This window comes from Myodes glareolus, chromosome 11 (genome assembly GCF_982192425.1).
Source record: "Myodes glareolus chromosome 11, mMyoGla1.1, whole genome shotgun sequence".
Taxonomy (NCBI): Eukaryota; Metazoa; Chordata; class Mammalia; order Rodentia; family Cricetidae; genus Myodes; species Myodes glareolus.
In genome coordinates, this window is record NC_142036.1 from 68,425,226 (window position 1) to 68,449,429 (window position 24,204).

Below are 24,204 nucleotides of genomic sequence, written 5' to 3' on the forward strand. Positions count from 1 at the left end.
CTTGCCATGCTAATCTGAATCCAGAGGCTCAGGTGTGGTTAGTATCCTGATGGGAGGGTGAAAGCTAAAGCCCAACAAATGTCAGATGCCGGAAAGAGAGCAAGAAAGGGTGGTGAAATGGATAAAGAAAGAGTACACGGTACAGATATACAAGAACTTAATGAAACCTCTCGCTTGGTACATTAAAATATTTAATAAAACACTAAATATCAGGGCTGGAGATATGGCATAGTCAGTAAAGTGTTTGTCACATAAGCATAAGGACCCCAGTTAGAATCCCCAGCCCCCACTTAAGAAGCTACATTTAGTAGTACACTCCTTGTGGTAATGTGAATGTAACTGGCCCCCACAGGCTCATAGGGAGCGGCACTATCAGAAAGTGTAGCTTTGTTGGAATAGGTATGGCCTTGTTGGAAGAAGGGTGTCACTGTGGAGGTGGGCTTTGTGGCTCAACCACACCTAGTGACTCAGTTCACTTCCTACTGCCTATGTAAGGTGCTACCTCTCCAGCACCATGGGACATGCTGCCATGTCCCAACATGATAATAATGGACTAACTCTTTGTTAAATGTTTTCCTTTGTAAGAGTTGCCATGGTCATGGTGTCTCTTCACAGCGATACAAACCCCAACTAAGTCACTCCTGTAATCCCCGTGCAAGGGATACAGAGACAGGGGGATTCCTGGCTTGTTGGCCAGTCTACCCAACTTAGCAAATTCCAGGCTCAGTAAGAGACTCTGTTTCCAAAACTAAAGTGGAAACTAACTGAGGAGACATCAGATGTCAACCTCTGGCCTCTACATGCCATGCATGCACACAAACATGTACATACACATACATACACAAAATAAGTATGTACTGGGGTGAAAATTATCTCATTACATGCTGCTCTAAATACTTCCTTTTGTTTATTTCTCTGACTTAAAAAAGTCTTCTGAAATATTCCAACTATATCTGTATTGCGTTACAGAAATGAATAAGTTACAGAGAAGAGAAAAGGAAAATAATCCTCAAGAGAGAGGCCTCATGGAAGCTGTCAGCAGATCCAGTTTCCCCAAGCAGAGATGACTTACATAAAGAGATAAGGCTTTGCATGTATGAATATGAAGTTAAACTGGTATACTCTCCTTCCTTTATACTGGTATACTTGCTGTAGGCGACACAGAAATTAAGTCCACTAACCATTCTTCATGATTTGTTTTAAAAATCCACCAACATAGAAAAATGTTTGAAGCTTTCAAGTCCTTTTTTAAAATATTAGATATATACCCTACAGTGGGCAGGGAGGGGTGAGGCTAGGAATGTAGCCTAATTGGTAAAGTGCTAGACTAGTATTGACAAGGCCCTGGGTTGTATTTTTAGTACCTCATAAACGAGGCGAGGTAGGACACACTTCTAATCCCAGCTGAAGGGAGTTCAAGGCCAGCCTGATCTATAGTGAGTTCCAGGTTACCCAAGGCTACATACTGGATCCAGTATTAAAAACAAAAGACAAAAGCTTAACACTGGAAACAAGAGAACCTGTTTTAAAAAAGAAATAAATTAAAGAATGAAACACCTTATATCCATTCACATTTCAGTACCTCCCTGAATTAGCCACTTTTTCATTGTTGTCGCAATTATACATCTGGCAAAGGCAACTTAGGAAAAAAACTGTTTATTCTAGCTTCCAGTCTAGCCTGAGGCGCTGGACATAATGCATCCAGTACACAAGTAGAGAGACACTGCTAGTGCCCAGTTATCTTCCGCCTTATTGACTACATGACTCTAGGCTGTAGAATGGTCTTTTTTTTTTTAACTGATTTTATCGAGCTGTACATTTCTCTCTGTTCCTCCCTGTTGCTTCCTCTCCCCTCCCCTTCAACCCTCTCCCATGGTCCCCATGTTCCCAATTTACTCAGGAGATCTTGTCTTTTTCTACTTCCCATGTAGATTAGATCCATGTATATCTCTCTTAGGATCTTCATTGCTGTCTAGGTTCTCTGGGATTGTGATTTGTGGGCTCGTTTTTTATTTTTTTGTTTTTTGCTTTATGTTTAAAAACCACTTATGAGTGTGTACATATGTTAATTGTCTTTCTGGGTCAGGGTTAACTCATTCAATATGATATTTCCTAACTCCAACCATTTGCCTGTAAATTTCAATATGTTATTATTTTTTCTGCTGTGTAGTACTCCATTGTGTAAATGTATCACATTTCTCTTATCTTTTCCATTTGATATTTTTTGCTTCTTTATCAAAGATCAGGTGTTCAAAGATGTGTAGATTGTTATCCAGGCCTTTGATTCAGTTCCATAGGTCCTCCTGTCTGTTTTTATGCCAATACCAGGCTGTTTTCAGTACTGTAGCTCTGTAGTAAAGTTTGAAGTCAAGGATTGTGATGCCTCCAGAAGTTCTTTAATTATACAGGATTGTTTTGGCTATCTTGGGTTTTTTTTGCTTTTCCAAATGAAGTTGAGTAACATTCTTTCAAGGTCTGTGAAGAATTTTGCTGGGATTTTGATGGGCATTGCATTGAATCTGTAGATTGCTTTTGGTAAGATTGCCATTTTTACTATGTTAATTCTACCTACCCAAGAGCATGGGAGATCTTTCCACTTTCTGGTATCTTCTTTGATTTCTTTCTTCGAAGATTTAAAGTTCTTGTCATACAAGTCTTGCACTAGTTTAGTTAGATTTACTCTGAGATATTTTATGCTATTTGTGGCTATTGTGAAGGGTGATGTTTCTCTGATTTCTTTCTCAGCCCACTTAGGATCTGTGAAAAGAAGGGCTACTAGTTTTGTTTTTGTTTTTTGGGGGGTTTTTTTTGTTTGTTTTTTGTTTTGTTTTTTTGTTTTTTGGGGTTTTTTTTTTTTTTAGCTAATCTTGTATCTGGCCACATTACTGAAAGTGTTTATGAGTTGTAGAAGTTCCTTGGTAGAATTTTTGGGGTCACTTATGTAAACTATCATATCATCAGCAAACAGTGAGAGTTTGACTTCTTCTTTTACAATTTGTATCTCCTTGATCTCCTTTTGGTGTCTTATTGCTCTAGCTAGGACCTCAAGAACTATATTGAATAGAGATGCAGATGGTGGACAACCTTGTCTTCTTCCTGATTTCACTGAGAGCACTTTGAGTTTCTCTCCATTTAGTTTGATGATGGCTTTCTGTATGTTGCCTTTATTATGTTTAGGCATGTGCCTTGTATCCCTACTCTTCAAGGTCTTTATCATGAAAGAATGTTGTATTTTGTCGAAAGCTTTTTCAGCATCTAACGAGATAATCATGTGGTTTTTTTTATTTTTAAGTTTGTTTATATGGTAGATTACGCTGACAGATTTTCATATGTTGAACCATCCCTGCATCTTTGGGATGGACCCCACACAGCCTCACAAACATGCCTAGTGGTCTGTTTCCAAATCCTGGCAAGTTGACAATGAAGATTAATATTCACACACTTTTTCTTTTTTTCCTTATTTTTTAACCCTAGAAGACCCTGAGAAGCCTCCCCACAGAGAGAGAGAGAGAGAGAGAGAGAGAGAGAGAGAGAGAGAGAGAGAGAGAAAATCATAATTGAGCAGCCAGAAGCCAAAGGATACCTGAAAAAAGACACACAAACACAAAAACTGTGCCTGCAGTTGCTGTTCGGGAGGTGATTTTGTCTTTAACTACTTATAAGGGATCCAGACCTCTGTTCTCACACTTAGACTAACTAACTGAACTTATTCATTAGTCCCTCCCCAGGTTGACATGTCCACTATTCTAATTAGGAAAGTGATGGAGGAGGGTCATCTGTCTATGTGTTATTTTCATTGGTTACTAAAGAAACTGCCTTGTCCCTTTGATAGGACAGAAAATTAGGTAGGCAAAGTAGACAGAACAGGATGCTGGGAAGAAGAAAGCAGTGAGGCAGTCGCCATGACTCTCCTCTCCAAGACAGACACAGGTTAGGATCTTTCCTGGTAAGCTACCACCTCATGGTGCCACACAGATTACTAAATGGCAAGATGTGAGAATTAGCCAATAAGAGGCTGAAACTAATGGGCCAGGCAGTGTTTAAATGAATACAGTTTGTATGTAATTATTTCGGAGGTAATGCTAGCCGGGAGCCAGGTGGTGGGACACAGCCCGCCTTTCCTGTTACAGAATGGTGCCCACGTGGATAACTGCATCCACAGAAAGCCTGAGAAAGCTTGGGAAAGAATAGAGTAAAGCATGTTTTCCTGGTAGCAGCAATTTCTCAGGTCTGCTCTGCTTGCTAGAGGCAAGCAAGTGCTCTCATTTAAGAGAGGCTTACTGACTCAGCTTTAGCTGCAAAACCCTGCAGCTCTTTTAAGAGGTGCTGCCATGAAACACTTAAATGATGTTGATGAAAAGATGAACGCACGCTTTTAGGTTTTCAGTCATAGCAGGAAAAAAGCTGCACTGTTTTAAAATGCTAGCTTTCTGGGCTGTCCTGCCAGGGTAAACTCTGAAAGGCAGTCCGACTGAGTGTGGTCTATGAGCAGAAAGCTGCAGCTTGCATACTGGCAGGGACCTTGAAACGCCATAGAGTTGTGGCAATAAAAATGGTTCCAGCGGTACCTCTACCATGAGGCTGGAAGGCTAAGGAATGGGCTGGATCCAGCCATCAAAGCCACAGCTTTAATCCTCTCCTTAAAGACTCACAAGATCAGAAAAAGAGAGATATACAGTAAAGATAGATTCAAAGATAAAGAAAACCTCTAAATGTTTTACAGTGTGATAAAAATATATGCATGCTAAAAGTTAAAGTACATAAAGTTAAAAAGAAAAAGAGAGTAGTTGGGTGTGGTGGTACACACCTTTAATCCCAATGCCTGGGAGGCAGAGGTACATTGACCTCTGTGACTTCAAGGGGCAGAGGTAGATTGACCTCTGTGACTTCAAGGTGTGGTAGCGCAAGCCTTTAATACCAATGCCTGGGATGCAAAGACAGACACATCTCTGTGAGTTCAAGGTGTTGTAGCACACACCTTTAATCCCAGCACTGGGGAGGCAGAGACAGATGGAACTCGGTGAGTTCAAGGACAGTCTGGTCTACAGAGTTATTCCAGGACAAAGATACACAGAGAACCTGTCTCAAAAAAAAAATAAAAGTAAAAATAAACGAAACAGAGGTTAAAATAAAGCCGCATAAAGATGGAAAAGACACAGAGAATCTTGATACTGTATGTTATTATGCTCTCTTTGAATTGTTTGAATGCTGAGGAAGGAGCAACAGCTGCTAAAAGACTTTTGTTTATAAATGCTGCTGAACTAACACAAGATAGGTATTTTGAAAATACCTTGGCATCAAAACTGAAGTCAAAAGGTATGTTACTTTGGAGAAGAGATTTTGCTTTTGTTTCCACAGAAAATGAAAGGCTGTGGATTCACTCTGAATTAAGAAAAATAAGGTTCAATCAAGGAAGACCACCTGAGAAATCTCCAGTAGGAACAGATGGCCTAGATACAGAGTTCTACATCCAAAACAGATTCAGGATTGCTGCCTGCGGTGATCAAGACTCACAGGATACTCCAGTCAGGACTTGATGATAATTTTCTTTAGTTTCCCATAAGATTATCAGCGCCCCCAACCAGCAGGAAGTAGCCTGGAATACTACGTCCACATTCCCAAAAAATGGACTACGGATATTTTCCTTTGTTTAAAAAAAAAAGAGGGGGAAATGCTGCGGGAGAATTATCTGTAATCTGTCAATCATATTTTAATTAAATGCTGATTGGCCAGGCAGGAAGTATAGGTAGGAAAACCAGACAGGAAGTAGAGGTGATGCAATGAGAAGCAGAACACTCCCTCTGCCATTCCTGCCCAGACCACAGAAAAGCAAGATGTAATCTGCCCCACTAGAAAAGGTACTGAGCCACATGGCTAACACAAACAAGAATTATGGGTTACCGTAAGATGTAAGAATCAGTTAATAAGAAGACTGAGCTAATAGGCCAATCAATTTATAATCTTATGGAGATCTATGTGTGATTTTCTTTGGGGCTTGCTGGCTGTGGGGTACTGGGTGGGACAGAAACCCCAACAAGCTGGCCCTCATGTTACAGGGAAGGTAACATGAAGGAATCCCAGGATAATGACCCCAAGGTTCCATTTTTATACGAACTTCATACTGACCTATGTTCAGAATAAACTTCCCTCTGGTAGTTCTGGATTTAAGTGCCTCAAAGTTCTCAGCTTCCTTCAGGATTGGAGCCCTGGGAGATTTTGAAGGAGTAGCATTATCAGAGAGTAACACACACCACAGTAGCCAGGATTGGTGGTGCATGCCTGTAATTCCAGGACTTAGGACGTGAAGGCAAGAGAATCAGGAGCTCAAGGCTAGCATGGTTACGTAAGTGACTTTAAGGTCAGCTAAGCTACCTGAAACCTTTTCTCAATAATACCTTAGGCTGGCAAGATGGCCCAGCAGTTAAAGTCACTTATGGGACAAGCCTAGCGACTTAAAATTCAATCCCTGGAACCCATGTAAAAGTAGAAAGAAATGGTCGGGAGGTGGTGGCACATGACTTTAATTCCAGCACTTGGGAGGCAGGGGCTGGTGGATCTCTGTGAGTTCGAGGCCAGCCTGGTCTACAAGAGCTAGTTCTAGGACAAGCTCCAAAACTACAGAGAAACCTTGTCTCAAAAAAAACAAAACAAATGTAGAAGGAAAGGTCTGACTCTATAAAATTGTTCTCTGACCTCCACATGTACACTGTAGCAATGCACATACACACACACACACACAGAGAGAGAGAGAGGGGGGAGGGGGAAAGTAATATTTTTTTAAAAAGCAATGCACTGAAATTTGAAAGAAAAAAAAAACTTAGAACAAACCTGAGGCCCTGGCTACGGGAAAATCCTAATAGTAAACTTTCAAATCAACCACAAATACAATGGATGATAGTAGAAAAGTAAGTTTAACTCTATCTACAGGGCTGCAGGCGTAGCTCCATGATACTTGTTATGCACTAGTTACTGGTATCACCTCCAGAGACCTCCCCAAAATGAACTAGAGTTCAGTTTATAAATTGAAATCCAAAAGAAATAAAAATACAAATTTTTCTCAGAACAGAACGTAAGTGTCCTGATTAAAAGTCTCCCCTGAAAGTGGGTAAAGCAATGGACTCCTGAAATCTTTGCACTTGGAAGTCTGTCAGAAAGACTACAAGTTCAAAGCCAGCCTTGGCTACATAGGAAGACCCTATCTCAAAAAAGTAAAAGTTCCAAGTACCAGCACAATGAAGAAAAAGACGCACGCAGCACTGCTCCCCACACCAAGGATGAAGAGAAAAATCCTGGATGCATTCAGGAAGTACACTGGGCAGGAGCAGCAATCAAAAGGACTTTTCAAAAGCAGCAAGGAGCCAGGCCTGGTACACATTCAGAAGACTAAGGATGCTGAGGTTAAGGACCAAAAGTGCAAGGTCAGTCTTGAATCCATAACAAGATCCCATCTCGGAAAAAAAACACTGGGAATGGTGGCGCTCGCCTTTCATCCCAGCACTAGGGAGGCAGGTATCTGTGAGTTCAAGGCCAGCCTGGTCTGCAGAGTGAGTTCCAGGACAGCCAGGGCTACACAGAGAAACCCTGTCTCAAAACAAACAAAAAGAAGGAAATGAGCCCTGCACCTCTTCTGGGCAGCACAGGGAAGCTGACCCTGTTGGGGTGGAGGGAGTGGCAGGTGAGCCAGCCCAGAAAATGTCTGAGTGGGGAGATCTAGCCCCACCTCTCATCTGCCATATGGTGGCATAGGCAGGGGAGAGATGCCCCACCCACCCAACGCCTGAGGCAGGTGGGAGAGCTGGCACTAAGATCCTAAGAGCAGCACTGCCCCTCACCAGCTGCAGCACTTGGGACAGTGTCCCCTACTCCTCCCTGGAAGGTAAGGACCTGGGAGACCTGGCCCTGAAAGTATGGGTGTGGGAGAGCAGATCCTGAGGCTGTGAAAGCAGGAGAACTAGCCCCACCCCCTGCTCCCTGCTGCAAGGGGTGAACTAGCAAGCGCAATGCTGGAGAGCGCACCCTGGTGGTGATGTCAAGAAACAGCTGGCAGGCTAACCAATGCTGCAACTACCCAGGCTCAGAACCAGGGTTATAAGCTAGCCCACCCCAATGTCCACCCCAGATCTGCTGGAACACATGAAGATATCAGTCCTGCAGACCCAAAAATGCAGGATCTCCATGATACAGGACAACAGCAGGGTACCCAAGAGGAGTCCCAGTAAGGGTTCGGCATCAATAGTGTAATAGAAACCAGGGGTCTCAAACCAGACCAATGACTCTCTGCAATGAGCTTTTGCACATAAAGATATATGGAGATATGAATAAAAGGGTTTACTGCATAACTCACAGTGTCACACTGCAGCTTCCATAAGATTTTTTTCTTTTTTTTTCTCTTAAATTTAATTTTATGGGGGGGGTTGCAAGGGCAGAGGGTGGATACAAAGGGACAGGAAATGAATGGAATTGAGAAGCATGACACAAGATACATGACACAAAGGATAAATAAAAAGAAAGCTTAAAATATAGTAATACAAGGTAAGTGAAGGGCTCAGGGTGGAGCACCTGAGCGGTCTGTGTAAAGCCTTGCGTTCAGTCTTGGCACAAAGAGAAGAAACAAAGCTATCCAACAGTAAGTGAAGGGTTGTTAGTCCCACCGTGATAACAAAAGTGATGTCAAAGAAAAGATTAAGTAGACCATAACTTTTTTCATGTTTAATGTAAATTTTAATTGCTAAGTTTTAAATATAGTTATTATCAACTTCTGCATATATAGACATGGTATACATGTGGTATACAAAGGCATTATCTGCCTCACAGAAAGAATCAACAGCAGACCATAGCTCTGGCCCATGAACAATACTTACAATTGGAAAAAAACAAAAACTAAAACACAAAGACATAAGAACAATACAGTGAAGAGGCTCACAGAATGCCTGGCTTTTGCTAACAAAAAGCTAACCAAGTGTAAATGATAGAAATATGGCCTAATTCCAGGGCAGCATCTAAGAGTCACAGGTAACAGTGAGATGCAGCTTAGAGAAAGGATAGCACACTTGTTTCATTGCCAGCCTCTGCCTTCAGGAGGCTGTGTGCAGGCAACAAAGAGCATCCAGAACCACAGCATGTGCGTGAAACCCTGCTTGAAAATACACTAGGGTACTAAAGAGCTGCTCAGAGTCACACCAGCTATGTGGTAAAATACACACAAACATGCTCACTTATTGACAGTGATTATCTCTGCATAGTAAATTATGATTTCGGCTCCTTCTTTACACTTATTTTTCAAATTTTATCAGTAGACATTTTAAGCTTATAAAACAAAAGCAAACTTTCTCTTTTTTTAAGAATTTATTTATTTATTATGTATACAGTATTCTGTCTGCATGTCTGCCTGCACACCAGAAGAGGGCACCAGGTCTCATTAAAGATGGTTGTTAATCACCATATGGTTGCTGGAAATTGAGCTCAGGACCTCTGGAAGAACAGTCAGTGCTCCTAACCTCTGAGCCATCTCTTCAGCCCCAACAAACTTTCTTTTTAGCTTGCATATGTCTATATATGTTCCAGTGTGTGTGTTTGTGTGCAGGCAAGTACATGTGCACATGTGTATTTTGCATGTGGAGAGTAGCATTCACAATCAGGTATCTCCTTCAATCACTTCCAGCTCATCAACTGGGCTGCAGTGCAGGGTCAGCAAGCTCCAGGGACGTGCCACACATCAGGCTTTCACACGAGTTGGGTTCTTGTTGATCAAAAGACACCAGAACCTTGAAGAACTCTCACCAGTCTTCCCAAGAACCAGAAGCTGAACTGACTCTGAAAGTCACTGAGTCCTGGTTCCCACCTGCTACTAAATCAGTATCAATCAATCAAAAAAATCAATCTCAATCTATCTATCTGTGTGTGTACACGTGTTTGTGTGTGCGCACACACACACTCACTCACTCGCACAAGTTTTCTGGGACAGTCTCATGTAGCCCATGCTTGGCCTTAATACTCCTACTTCCACCTCCCAAGTGCTGGATTACAGGCATATGCTACCACCACATCCGATTTTATGAAGTGCTGAGGATTAAATCCAGAGCTCTGTGCACGCTAGGCAATCACTCTGCTAACTGAGCCATATTCCTAGCCCCCGCTGTCTAATCTTAATAGTCACTGAAAGCCCTGTACTAAGGTTCGCCTAATAAATCATCTCCAGCCTTTTTCAAGTAGAACACTAGTACTCTACACATGCAATTTCCTTCAGACATGATACATCCTATCTGCTGCCTCTATCCCTCAGCAAGGCAGCAGTACACTTTCCACGTGTGTGCCCATATGGACATGTCTAGTCTCAAAGCCAGGCTTCGCCACACTGTCTGCTGCTACTCGAGCAGACAAATGGAGCAATGTCTTCCGTCTTTCCTCTTCTCTTGACTCTCACTTCTACGTAAGTCAAATGTAAGAACCACCAAATAAGCAGACAAAAAGCCCTGACTACTGAACTTCAGAATTAATGGCAAGGCACACGAACAGAGAAAGAAAAGGACTCCAGTGCTGGTTTTCCGATCACTAACTGTGCGGCCCTGAGCAAGCCACTCAACCTCTCAGTTTCACTGACCCCGTTTCACATGCTTAAAATAATTCCTATCTCATCTGTTATAACAAGGCTTAAAATAAAAATTTAAATATTAAACACACAGCATTGAAAACATAAGTTACTGGGCTAGAGATGGCTCACTGCTGTCTCTAGAGCCTCACAGCTATAGAAGGGGTTTGGCTGGGTTTGGCTCTAGCAGCTCACAACCATCTGCGACTCCAGTTCAATGGAATCTGATGCCTTCTTTTGGTTTCCACATACACAGCACACACACAATACATATACATACACATAGGAAAACTACCTACACACACATGTAACTCATTTTTTAAAAAGTAAGTTCACTTTCATCTTTTATTTCATCTTTCTAAAATTCCCTTGAACTCTGCCTTCTTCAGACTTTTTTATAAAAGTTAATTACACACTAAATATAAAAACACCAAGTTTTTTACTATACTACAAGTTGAAGCAAATAGCTTGCATCTCCATAGATGAGAGCAGACTTTCAACACTGAAAAATTATAGAAGAGGAAGATCAATATTTTTCTAGTTTAAAAAACTAGCTTTTGCTTCTGGCAATGCAGCAGGCATAACAGTCTGAAAAAAAAAAAAACACACACCTAAGGGGATCCGCCGGCTAAAGTAGCACAGGCATCCCGGACACTAGCATATTAGTTAACCTGACTCTAGAGCGGCAGCTTCCTTGAGGTGTCAACGCCTCACAGCACACATTTAGGAAGAATGAAAGTCCCCATATAGGAAGAAAGAAAGGTGTGGACCTAAGCAAGGTAGGGAACTAGCAGGGGTCTCCTGACAGGCCCTAGAGGTGTATGCCTGCAGTGGACAGGCTGCCTAAGAGAGAGATATCTGTCTCACACTAGACAGTTATGTCAGACCTGATATCTGCACAACTGAGGGTCAAACATGGACTCTCTGCAGCTTCCAAAAGATCCCAAGCACTGCATGAGAAGTCATCAGCCAGGACACGCTAGACACCTGGACAAACAACTAGGAGAAACACAGCTGGCACTTCCTTTGGGGATGCCCACAACCCCAGGATCCAGTGTCAGGAAATCAGAAGTTTATATTGCAGTATTTGCTGGAAATTTACAAGAGGACATAGATCTAACTTCAGGTAAGGACCTAAAATTGTGATTTACATACTGGAGACCTGGGCTTGGTAGCTCACACCTGTAACTCTGGCATTGGGAATCAAGAGGAATAAGGCCAAGGCCAGCCTGCCCTACATAGCTAGACCATGTCTTACAAAGTAAAACAAGGAGTTAGAAATACGGCTCATCAGTTAGGAGCACTTGCTGCTCTTGCAGTTCCCAGCTCTCACATGAAGACTCAAAACCACACATAACTCCAGTTTCAAGGAATCCAACACTATCTTCTGACCTCTGTTCAGCACCAAGCATGTACATGATGTGCATACACACATGCAGGTAAAACATTTGCACATAAAATAAATCTAAAGAAAAGAAAAGAAAAAGATAAGGACTACAGAAGGAGGGCTTACTTATGGTGAAGGCGCACAATAAAGCAGAGAAAGGGGAATGAAAGTAAGATCAGAAAAGATGATAGCTGCGAAATGTCCAGAATTTATGGCAATCACAAACTCCAAAAGTGCAAAAAAATAAGTGAAGAGAGAGAAATGTATATGGGGACACACAGTAGAACAACTGAAGAAAAGTGGAAAGAGCTAAAATGCAGTCAGAAATGAGGAAATAACTTAATTAAAAACTGACTGCAGTCACCTGCAAGCACAGACTATGGAAAAGCAAATCTAAAAAACGTTAGAGAAGCTGCGCTGGGGTGCAGCTCAGAAGTCTGCCCAGCGCTCCATCGTCATAACACACAAACATTAGCAGAAAATAGCTGCCATACGAGAGCGCCATGTGCTCTCCTGTGCCCCAGAAGTAGAGCTGGGCACGGTGGCACATGACTTAACTGCAGTGTTTGATAGGCAAAGGCAGGAAGCTCAGGGCCAGCATGGGGTACATTAAAAAAAAAAAAAAGAAAAAAGACAAAAGAAGTATTTCAAGTAATGCTATTTTGGGACAAAAAAAAACAGACTTTTCTACTGAAAACAGAATTTTCTGCTAAGAGACTCTGGGTGACAGGCCAACTAGAATGTTCTTCATGGAGCCCATGAATCTGCAAAGGAAGGCTGTGACTGAAAGCAGAGAGTAAGAAGCTGGACAAACAACGATGAGCCTGAAAAGAACGGACTCTGGGAGACCAGTGTCTCACATAAAGGAGCGCGAGGTGACCCTAAGGGCTCTGCTGACACATGGGAGAAGGAACTCGATGTGCTCCAGCTCCAGACAGAGGCACGCTCAGGGTTAGCATTCAGAGCCACGTGCATGCTAAAAAGGTAACATAAAATACATACACAATCCCTAAGGCACAAGAAATAGAGATTACAATCTTAGGACATGCCAATAAAACACCCTTTCAAAAAGGTCAGAAAACAGGAAAAACTACAAGCCAGGTATGGTTGTGCACACCTGTGGTTCCAGCACTTACGAGGCAGTGGCAAGAGGATCAAGTTTCAGGTCATTGTCAGCAATTCCGTAAGTTTAAAGTGAGTCTGGAATGCATGGGCCCTTAAAAAAACAAAACAAAACAAAACACAGGGTCCATGGCCTGGCACTTAAGAACACTCACTTCTCTTTCTGAGGCTGGAGCTCAATTCCTAGCACCCATTTCAGGCTGCTCACAAATGCCTGTTAACTCCACTTCCAGGGAATCTGAATGCCCTTTTCTGGCCTATGTAAGCACTGCAGCACATACATACCAGCACATACATACACGGGCGCAAGTATACGCAAAATAAATCTTTAAAAAAAAAAAAAAAGAAAAGAAAGAAAGTACAAATCAGGACAGAGCCAGGATCAATGGCACAAGCAGAGGCATACACATAAAATACAAAATAGACTGGTATTAAACAACCACTATAAAAATATGTGAAATAAAATTACCAGTTAAAACACAGACACAGTGGCTGGAGAGGTGGCCCAGTGGTTAAGAGGAATTACTGCTCTGGCAGAGGATGTGAGTTCAGTTCTAGCACCCACACCAGGCAGTTCATAGTGCCTGTAACTCCAGTTCCAGGGCATCCAACATCATCTTCTGGCCTCTGTGGGCACTGGCATGCACACAGCACACACACATGTATGTAGGCACTCATATATACAGAAAAAAATAAAATAAAAAACACAGATACAGTTTGAATATAAAGGCATATGCTATTTGAGAAAATAATACAGAAAAATGCAAAGCGGAGGGGGGGAAGCTTAAAAATAAATTCAAGCCAGGCGGTGGAGATCCACATCTTTAATCCCAGCACTCAGAGGCAGAGGAAGGAAGATCTACGTGACTTCAAGGCCAGCCTGATCTACAAAGGAGTTCCAGGACAGCCAGGGCTACACAAAGAAACTGGCTGATCTTCCAGAGGATCAGGGTTCAATTCCCAGCATTCACATGGCAGCTCAAAATTGCCTATAACTCCAGTTCCATATGATCTGACCCCCTTAGACAGACATGCATGCAGGTAAAACACCAATGTATACAAAATAAAAAAATAAATAATATTTTAAAAAATAAAGAAATAAAATAAAACAAATCTTAAAAAATTTAATAGCCAACCCCCCATGACAAATAAAACCAGGATAGCTGTTATTCACACAAGTTAGATCTCCAGATCAAAATCATTATTGCAGAGATAGAAAAGATAAAAATTAAAGTTATTAAAATGTATGAAAAATGTAAGATATGTGTGACTATGTAAAAATTTATAGAAATATAAGGAGATACTAGAAAATTTTTAATCTCATTAAAAGCTGTGCATAAGGACACATTTGTGTCACCTAGCACTTGGGAGGTAAAGGCAAGAAGATCTCTGTGAGTTTGAGGCCAGCCAAGGCTGTGTAAGAGTGTGTTTTGAGAGAGAGAGAGAGAGAGAGAGAGAGAGAGAGAGAGGAGAAGGAGGAGGAGGAGGAAGAGGAGGAGGAGGAGAAGGAGGAGAGGTGAGAGGGGAGGGGACAGGAGGGGAGGGGAGGAAACACTAGTTTTTAAAATCCACTGGCAACAGCCAACGGCATCTAGCACAGTGCGGTGGTGAGCACATGAAATGACAACACAGGAGGCAGAGGCAGGAGAAGCAGGAGTTCATGGTCATCTCCGGCTGGACAGTGAATAAGGAACTGCCTCAAAAGCCAAAAAGCAAAATAACGTAATATGTCCAAGAGACAGATGCACACCCACGTTCACTGCGGCATTATTTACGATGCCCACGCTATGGAATAATCAACCTAACTGACCACCCACAGATGAATGAATAAAGAAAATGTGATGCTCAGAAAATATCCATATAAAAATGATGGAATGTTATTTAGCTTTGACAGAGAACAAAATCCTGTTACTTGTGACATGGATGAACCTTATTCTAAGTAAAACAATCCAGAAAGAGATAGACAAACGCTGTAGGATCTTACTTATACATGAACTCAAATGAAAAAGTGCAGTAATAACTCATAGCAGGAGAGGCTAGGCTGGGAGCCACCAGGCACTGGGGTAGGAAGGGAACAGGAGATGCAGGTTTAGAGAAGAGGACCAGGTCCTGGACCTACTGCACAACAGTGGTGACTGCTGGTACCAGGAACACACTGCACGCTTGGAAGTTGCTATGAGAAGAGCTCTACAACACTGACTCAGAGAATGATAAATTTGTTAAAATAGATACTGTTGTAGTTTGAGTAAGAATGGCCCCCAAAGACTCACATGTGTGAATACTTGGTATCCAGTTGGTGGGACTGTTTAGGAAGGATTAGGAGGTGTGGCCTTATTGGAGGATGTGTGTCACTGGAGGGATGGGCTTTGAGGTTTCATATATGCTCAAGCTATACCCAGTGTAGCACACAGTCTCCTTCTGCTACCTGTAGATGTAGAGCTCAGCACCTTCTCCAGCACTATGTCTGCCTGCATGCCACCGGTGATGTTGCCCATCATAATGACAATGGACTAAACCTCTGAACTGTAAGCCATCCTTAAATGTTTCCATATAACAATAAAATTCTAACTAAGACACAAATAAAGAAATTTTAACATATTTCCATCAGGAAGTAGTAGGCAAAACAAACAAAAATAGAGAAGCAATGACTTCATATTAACACAAACAAACAAATAAATGGAAAGTTGTTAAGAGAAACAAGTTCTTTGCACAGTTTTAAAGTTTACTTAGAGAAAGCTGCAATTCCAATCAAGTGATTCATGTAACATCACCAGTAATGGGACATAGCAAAATTGTGCACTCCTCATCAGAATTCAATAAAAATATAACATCAGCGATATTCCAAATTTACAAAACCTTGCTCATAAATATTAGCAAGCAAAGCCCTTGATTAAATCTGTAGCATCACAAAAAATAAAGAACAGATCATGAAGTCAAGGAAAGCCCAAAGAAGTACTCCACAGCGTACCCAGCACCAACATGCAGGCTAACTGTCTATAACTCCAGTTCAAGAGAATCCAATGCTCTCTTCTGGCCTCCTTGGGCACTGCACACACTTTGTGCATAGCAAGCAAAACACCCACACAAATAAAATAAAAATAAACAAAAAATTCTTTAAATCACAAACACACTTAGCACATGCAGAACTACAGCCAAAGTCTTAAATTCATATTTCTACAGCACAGAAAATATCAACTATTCCTAGCTCATCTTATACATCCTGAAATCAAAAAAAAGTACTGAAATTTGAAAAATAAATTTTACCTATAAACAAAGGAATGAAACAACTGAACAAAATATTACCAATGTCCCTGGCATAGTGGCACACCTGTTATCATGATCTTTAAGCAGAAGCAGGAGTATGAAAAGGTCAAGGGCAACCTGTACTACATAGTAAGCTTCTGCCTCAATAAGAGGGGGAAAGCAACAGCAGCCTGAGTGTGATGCATTAAAGGTCGGCACCTTTAATCCTAGAACTCAGGAGACAGATGCTCTGGGAGCTCAAGGCCAGTAGGTCTACATATCAAGTTACAGTCTAGGTATGGCTACATATGGAGATCTTGTCACACGCACAGCACACACACACACACACACACACAGCAATAGGATCCACTGCTTTTATACATATTCAGAATAGCACATTAAAATAAGGAGGGTTAGAGGCTGGAGAGATGGTTCAGTGATTAAGAGCACTTGCTGGTCTTGCAAAAGTCCCAGGTTAGATCCCCAGCACCCACTGGTGGCTTACAATCATCTATAACTCTAGTTCCAAGGGCTCCAATGCCCTCTTTCCAGATCAAGATACCAGGCACACACAGGTGCACAGACATACATTCAGGCAAAACACATACACATAAAATAATAGAATATTTTTTAATTAAAAGTAGGAGTCATTCTAGAATGTGTCCCCTATTTATCCTTGTCTCAGTTTTTTAAGATATCTAAGTCTAAAGAAAAGTTATTTGCGAAATGACCATGATGTCTTTAAACACTATTCAATATAAATATAGCATAAAAAAAACACACCTATATTTCTTCACATAGAAAATACTGCCCTAAAATGTGGAAACCAGTCCGACCGTCCAAACTTAATTCTATAGCCCAATGTCCTAGCTGGATTATGCCATATTCATTTCTGGCATAAAGTTCTATATTGTGCTAATTATACTATAATTTCAGTTGTCTGACGGCATAACCACTACCCAGCTCTCTGCAGCAATGGTCGCAGGCTGTGGGCAGCTCGGCAGCGCAGCACTCGCCTGCTGCAGATTATGTACAGGGCTCAAGGAGGTTCCCAGTACCATAATGTAAATATTTTTTTAAAGTAACAGTTGAAAAATTTCCAAAATTATCACGAGTCTTTCTTGTGTTCCTTTGAGCCCTGTCTCCAGTCCAGCTTCCAGGAGACTGCACTTTCTAAAGCTCACCAAGTGATGAGCTAAAGCACCCCTGAGTTTTGCTTCCCTCATTTTGTTTACTTTTTAAGGCACTCTATGCAGAAAGGACTCAGAGCTAGACAGGACGACGGTACCTCGCAGTGCTGGCGAGAAGCCTGGACTTCACATTCGTACTTGTTCTTCACAGACTCTAGGCAGAGCTCTCTGTAGATGCCTGCAACCAAGCACAGTGGTTCTGATTATGTAGGCGACAAAGACTTCGGTATTTTCCTATATGCTGTCTCCACCATAGTATGAGTCAGTAAGAAAGTCACAAGCAATTCTAACCTTACCCTTAAAAACCAAAAAAAAAAAAAAAAATGAAAAAAAATAATCAAAACACATATCAAAGAAGAGGAGAAAATAAGAATTTATAAGCTAGGAAGAAGTCATACAATTACTTTTTGTTTTGCCTCATACTTTCAAGAACAGTCCTAAATGTTTGCTAGAGAATCATCAAAATAAAAAGTACAATCCTTTTCTGATAAAAAAAAAAAACACTCCTCAGATTTCTTCTAACAGAAGAGAGACAGACAATAAACTCTGGTTTCATTGGGCATACATAATCAAAGCAAGAAACGGATACTTTACTCTGTCAAAGCACTGTACCCACACCAGGCTCTTCAGAGTCAGAGCTCTGAGGGAAGACAGGCTGTGCAAATTGGCAGAACAAGGCAGATCGTGCTGAGAGCGCTACTCTCACAGGGAACAAGTAACATTATAAAACAGGCAGCAAGGCCACGCACACGCACACATAAAGACGTGGCAAAGACAGTAACTCTAGGTGTGTATACTCAATGCCGAGCAACAAGTGACCTAGGGACATAGTCAGATGTCCGTTCTGTCAAGGAGGGTGGCAGGTACCTGGACCTATGCCATCTGCAACACGTTCACCCAAACAATGTCACAAAATCAAAGTGACACACAGGGTGGACACATAGGAACAAAGTGACTAATTCAAACAATGTTTTTCTTTGAAAGACTAAAAAGGAAAATCAGAAACCTTTTTTTACATTTGAAGATAAATTAATCCAAAGATGTAGGCTAATTATAATATAATATAGTGACTATTAAATATTTAAGGATAAAAATTGGTTTAATGTGCAACTAGTACAAAAGACTGTACCAACAATGTGTTAGATATTTATAACAGGTATACTAAGGATCAATTCATGTCCTAAAAGACAATCAATCAGTATCTTTAAAGTTTAGTTTTTAGTTCAACTATGAAAAAATCATAATTGATCTTAAATGGATATATACCTAACTCATGAAAACTAGGACACGATTCTGTGGTTGAGTTCCAGTTACAAACACTAGAGTTTAACCACACCAATATACTGGGTTGAAAAACAATCTTGTCAGTTCTCCAACTGAAAGCTAATTCCCTGTTCTACAACATATCACTCTAACGTTTTTTTAAAATATTGCTATATTTGAAAAGAAAATTCAATTTCTCAGGAGGCTGAGTCAGGGCGATATCCAGAGGGTCCTGAGGCAACACACTTAAAATACATCACTTATACAGATTTAAAACCAAACAAGAGTACTTAGATTTCTACCACTGAACTACACTGTGTCAGTAATAGCATCACTGATTAGAGGTAACATGGTTTCTAATGCCAGGTATTAGCTGTACCTTGTTAACAGCACTGAGCAACTGGGGAGGTCTTTTGTTGCTGTGAAATTCCCCACAGCAGCAGAGAGGAGACTTTCCTGGCTAGCTGTCCTGGAACTAGCTCTGGTAGACCAGGCTGGCCTCGAACTCACAGAGATCCACCTGTCTCTGTCTCCTGAGTGTGTGCCACCACCGCCAAGAGAAGAGGCTTTGATACCCTGGCTGACTGACAGTGAGCACACACATTTTCTTGGCTGGGTTTGTCAGACTGCCCTGAACCTGACTACGTGGCTCAGTCTGGCCTGGGACTGACACAAATTCTCCTGCCTCAGCCTCTTAAGGGCAGGAGCACACACTGGCTATAAGCACCTTTGGAATGAACTATAAATGTAGACATACATTTGTAATCCCATCAACAGCAAACACGTGTGAGGCTGGAGTACACACTACACCATATGCACAAAATGCTCCAATCGGGCAGATGCTATTCTTTTAAAATAGGCAGCAAGGCCACGCACAGGCTCACATGCAGACGTGACAAGACAGTAACTCTAGATGTGTATACTCAATGCCAAGCCACGAGTGACGTAGGGACATAATCAGCTGTCCGTTCTGTCAAGGAGGGTGGCAGGTACCTGGACCTACACCATCTGCAACATATTCACCCAAACAATGCCACAAAATCAAAGTGCCACTGTCCTACCTGCCACCTTTGTGCGAATCTGCATATTTTCTTGCAAAGTAGCCAGTGGTTCCAAATACTCTGGGGCTTTTCCAGCTATGACTTCTTGAAGTTTCGCATCCACCTGACTCAACCGCTCTTTATAAAGTCTTAATAAAGCAAAAATTAAGACATTAATTAAAAGTTCCCAACAAGGAGCAACTTGCCACCCCCCCATGCATTACTGTTTACTAATAGTACTCATGTTCCAATAACCTATCAAATGTATTTCTGTCTTGACTGCAATCAGAAAACTCACATTATTTGACTTTATATACATCGTAATACTAAATTGGATACAAGTCCAAGGTTTTTTAAAATTAGTATAGCTCTTGAGTCACAAAACGCTACAATTAAAATTCAGGCTCAGTGTCCTTTGTCTTATTGTCTAACATAACTGGGGGAGGGAGTGAGGAAAGAAAATGGGCTGGATAGCACAACACAGCAAGAATATCTCAGAAAATAAAAGTGGAAAATAACTTGAAATGACTATTTGGGGACTCCCAATTTTTGTTTTAATTGAACAACAATAAATCAATTCTAAAAGAAAAAGTTATTTTAAACACTAAGCTTAAAAGAAATAAGGAAACCATTTTTAACAGTTTCGGTATAGATGACGTTACTGTCAAAGTACATAAATCCCTGGCTGTTCCCCACAGTGCCACAGTCACCAGCTTAATTTCTGTTTGTTGTTTCTGGTAATGTGAGACAGGTCTCACTAAAAACACTCAAGCTAGTCTAACATTCACTGTGTAGCCCAGGCTAGTCTCCAACTAGAAGGTCTTGTCCCAACCTCCTGAGGGCCAAGATTACAGGTGAAAGTGACTACGCATGGCTTCTAGTTAGTGCTGGAATTAAAGGCCTGTGCCACCACCACCCAGCCTGTTATATAACTTTTTAAAGACAAGGTCTCATTGTGTATCCCAGGCCAGCCCAGAACTTTCCATCTTCCTGCCTCAACCTCCTAGCACTGGAATTACATCTGCCATCATGACCAGCTCATCTAACCTTTCCAAACAGCAGATTCCTCAAAATCAATATATATTCTATAAGCTTGGAATTCAAGCTAAAATTCAAAAAATGCAAGCCCTTCACAACAGTAACTATTACCATTTATTACAGAGCAAATGTTCAATTATTTGCTCATTGTCAAGTAGTAAAATGAATGAGGGAACTAGAGGTAGTTCAAGTCCCAGCACCCTGTGCTGGCTCACAGTCATCCCTAACTCCAGGGCCAGGTGATCTAATGTCCTCTTCTGACCCCTGCGGGCACCAGGTACATATGCAGGTGACTGCAGCGGCTGGGCTGGCTGCTTTATGCAGAGCGCTACAGCGCCCTAGGGTGCTAGAACAGGAGGAGGAGCAGCACGATTGTATCATTCCCTATCTCTTCTAAAGCTTTAAGACACCCTACAGAGACACACAGCATGGTAGGCTAAAAGTAGGCAAGACATTTGGAGCAAGATGAAAAAGTAAAGACTTAAAACCCAATTTAAAATTTTTTTAAATGTTTTTCTGATACACTGTTCTACAAATCAATTCCTCAAGGAAGAACATTCCTATGCCATGGATCTATTCCCAATACAACCAGAGAAGAATGAAGCTTCGAAGGGAAACTAGTTGGTGGTCACAGTGAACCAGCAAAGTAACGTGGCCTAAGGTGAACAAGATTGGATTCCATGACTACTTGCAAAGCTGTTCCACATACGAGAACTTGAAGCAGTCTTCCTTTGAGGAGTCTACAAGACACCTCACTAGATTAACAGGAAAACTTTAATCAACTGCATGAGAATTCTTCATTCATGGGTTACTTCTGCTAAAATACAAAAGCCCAAATTTGGGGCTGGAGAAACATTCCAGTGGTTAGGAGTGAGTGTTTGGTTCTCAGTAGGCAAGTGCCTCACAACCACCTGCAGGGAATCCAACTTCTGACCTCCACGAGCATCTGCACACTCATGTGTGCGTGTTCATCCCCAAACACACCCCTGCTCAAGCATACACATCATTTGAAATAATTCTTTAAACACACATACATTTGTCTCCTCTCTGTCAGAATGATGCTAAACTCTCTATGTTGCCCAAACGGACTTAAACTAATTTTATTCAAGACAGGGTTTCTCTGTAGCTTTGGAGCCTGTCCTGGAACTAGCTCTTGTAGACCAGGCTGGCCTCGAACTCACAGAGATGCACCTGTCTCTGCCCTCTGAGTGCTGGGATTAAAGGTGTGCGCCACCACCGCCTGGCATGGAATCTTTTTTTAAAGGGTCTTGCTATGTGGTCTAGGTTTACCTGGAATGCCAAACCACCTATCTCTACCTCTCAAGTGTTGAAATTACAGGCATGACAGCAAACACGCTACAATAATATAAACCTATACAATAAAACATTATACTGCCAGGTGATAGTGGCGCACACCTTTAATCCAGAACTCAAAAGGTAGAAGCAGGCAGGTCTCTATGAGTTAGAGGCCAACCTGGTCTACAGAGCAAATTACAGGACAGCCAGGGCTACATAGAGAAAATTTTCCTCAAAAGAACAAAAAAGTAATAAGAAAATTATATACATATACACGTACATATATATACATATACACAAATATATATATACATATATCATGTGTATCAAAGCCAAAATAATATACTTTTTGATTTTTAATGTTAAACTTACAGGAAATAATACTCACATTCCTCTCTAATACCAATGAAAGTTAAGAGAAGAAATGGCATAAACAGGTAAACACATTGTCTCACTCTAACCTGATAATTCTACTAAATCTACTCTATGTCCTCTCAAGCACCCCCCCCCCACCTCACCACTCCCACCACTCTGCACTGAGCATGATGTAGACACTTGCAATCCCAGAACTCAGGAAATGGAGGCAGTAGAATGCCAACTTTGAGGCCAGGCTAGACAAGACAGCAAGATCCAGTCTCCAATGTCTTAGTTAGGGCTTCTACTGCTGTGATAAACACCATGACCACAAGCAACTTGGGAAGGAAAGGGTTTATTTCATATTACAGCTTATAGTCCGTCATCCAGGGAAATCATGGAAGGAACTCAAGGTATCAACCTGGAGGCAAGAACCAATGCAGAGAGCATGGAAGAGCGTTGCTTACTGGCTTACTTCCCAAGACCTACTCAGTCTGCTCTCTTATACATAATAGGACCACCAACCCTGACACTACCTACCTACAATGGGATGGGATGGGCCCTCCCACATGAATCACCAATTAAGAAAATGCCTTACAGATTTGCCATAGCCCAATCCTATGGAGGCATTTCTTGATTAAGGTTCTTTCTTCAGAATGGTGAGATGGCTCAATGGTTTAGAGCCCTTCTTGGTTTCCCAGAGGACCTGGATTCAATTCCCATCAGCCACATGGTGGCTTATAACCATCTGCAAGTCCAGAGTGCTTACCTAGCATATGCGAGGCCCTGGATTCAACCAGGACTAAAAGCAAAAAAGAAGTCAAGTGGGGAGAAAAGTTGGTATCTCTTAGACACCTAACATATGCCAAGCAAATGGCAAAAAATTTTATAGATAGTTCCTTGTGGTGGTCTGAATAAGAATGGTCCCTTGGGCTGATATACTGTAAGGCTTAGTCATGAGGGAGTGGCCTACTTAAGTAGGATTAGGAGTGTGGCCTTGCTGGAGGAATCCTCACTGGGGGTCGGCTTTGAGGTTTCAAAATCCCAAGTCAGGTCCAGTAGTTACGCTATCTTCCTGCTGCTTGTGGATCCAGATGTAGAACTCAACTACTTCTTAAGTACCATGTCTGTCAGCCTGCCACCATGTTCCCGCCGTGATGATAACGGACTAACTGAAACTGTACGCCAGCCCCAATTATATGCTTTCTGTCATAGGAGTCACTGTGCTCATGGTGTCTCTTCAGAACAACAGAACACTGACGAAGACACTCCTTAATAGCTTTACAGTGGATTGTGAGATCACTAACAGCATTGTTTTTATGTATGGACTGACATATTTATTTACATATTAACTTCTGTTGCTGGGCACCAAACAGGGCTTTCTAACCTCCTGTGCTCGGCAAGTTCCCTAGCATTGAACTTGTCCCCAGCAACCTTTACTAGCCAGGCGGAGGTGGCACACGCCTTTAATCCCAGCACTAAGGAGGCAGAGACAGGCGGATCTTTGTGAGTTCGAGGCCAGCCTGGGCTACAAGAGCTAGTTTCAGGACAGGCTCCAAAGCTACAGAGAAACCCTGTCTCAAAAAAAAAAAAAAAAAAAAGCCTAATTTAGAAGCTGGTGAGATAGCTGAGTAATTAAGAGCAGCTGTTCCAGAGATGGGAGGATGACTCCCCATCACACAA

The 24,204-nt window shown here is 41.7% G+C and overlaps 1 protein-coding gene across 1 annotated transcript in view; it reads right to left on the reverse strand.

Annotated features, from left to right (window-relative positions):
• Brms1l (BRMS1 like transcriptional repressor) overlaps nucleotides 1-24,204 on the reverse strand; it is a 42,202-nt gene that overhangs the window by 12,071 nt on the left and 5,927 nt on the right. Inside the window, exons 3-4 of the mRNA XM_048415643.3 lie at nucleotides 19,855-19,982; nucleotides 17,629-17,708 (exon numbers count right to left, since the gene is read on the reverse strand). Coding sequence (XP_048271600.1) covers nucleotides 17,629-17,708; nucleotides 19,855-19,982 — 208 coding nt within the window. The remainder of the gene's footprint in view (nucleotides 1-17,628; nucleotides 17,709-19,854; nucleotides 19,983-24,204) is intronic.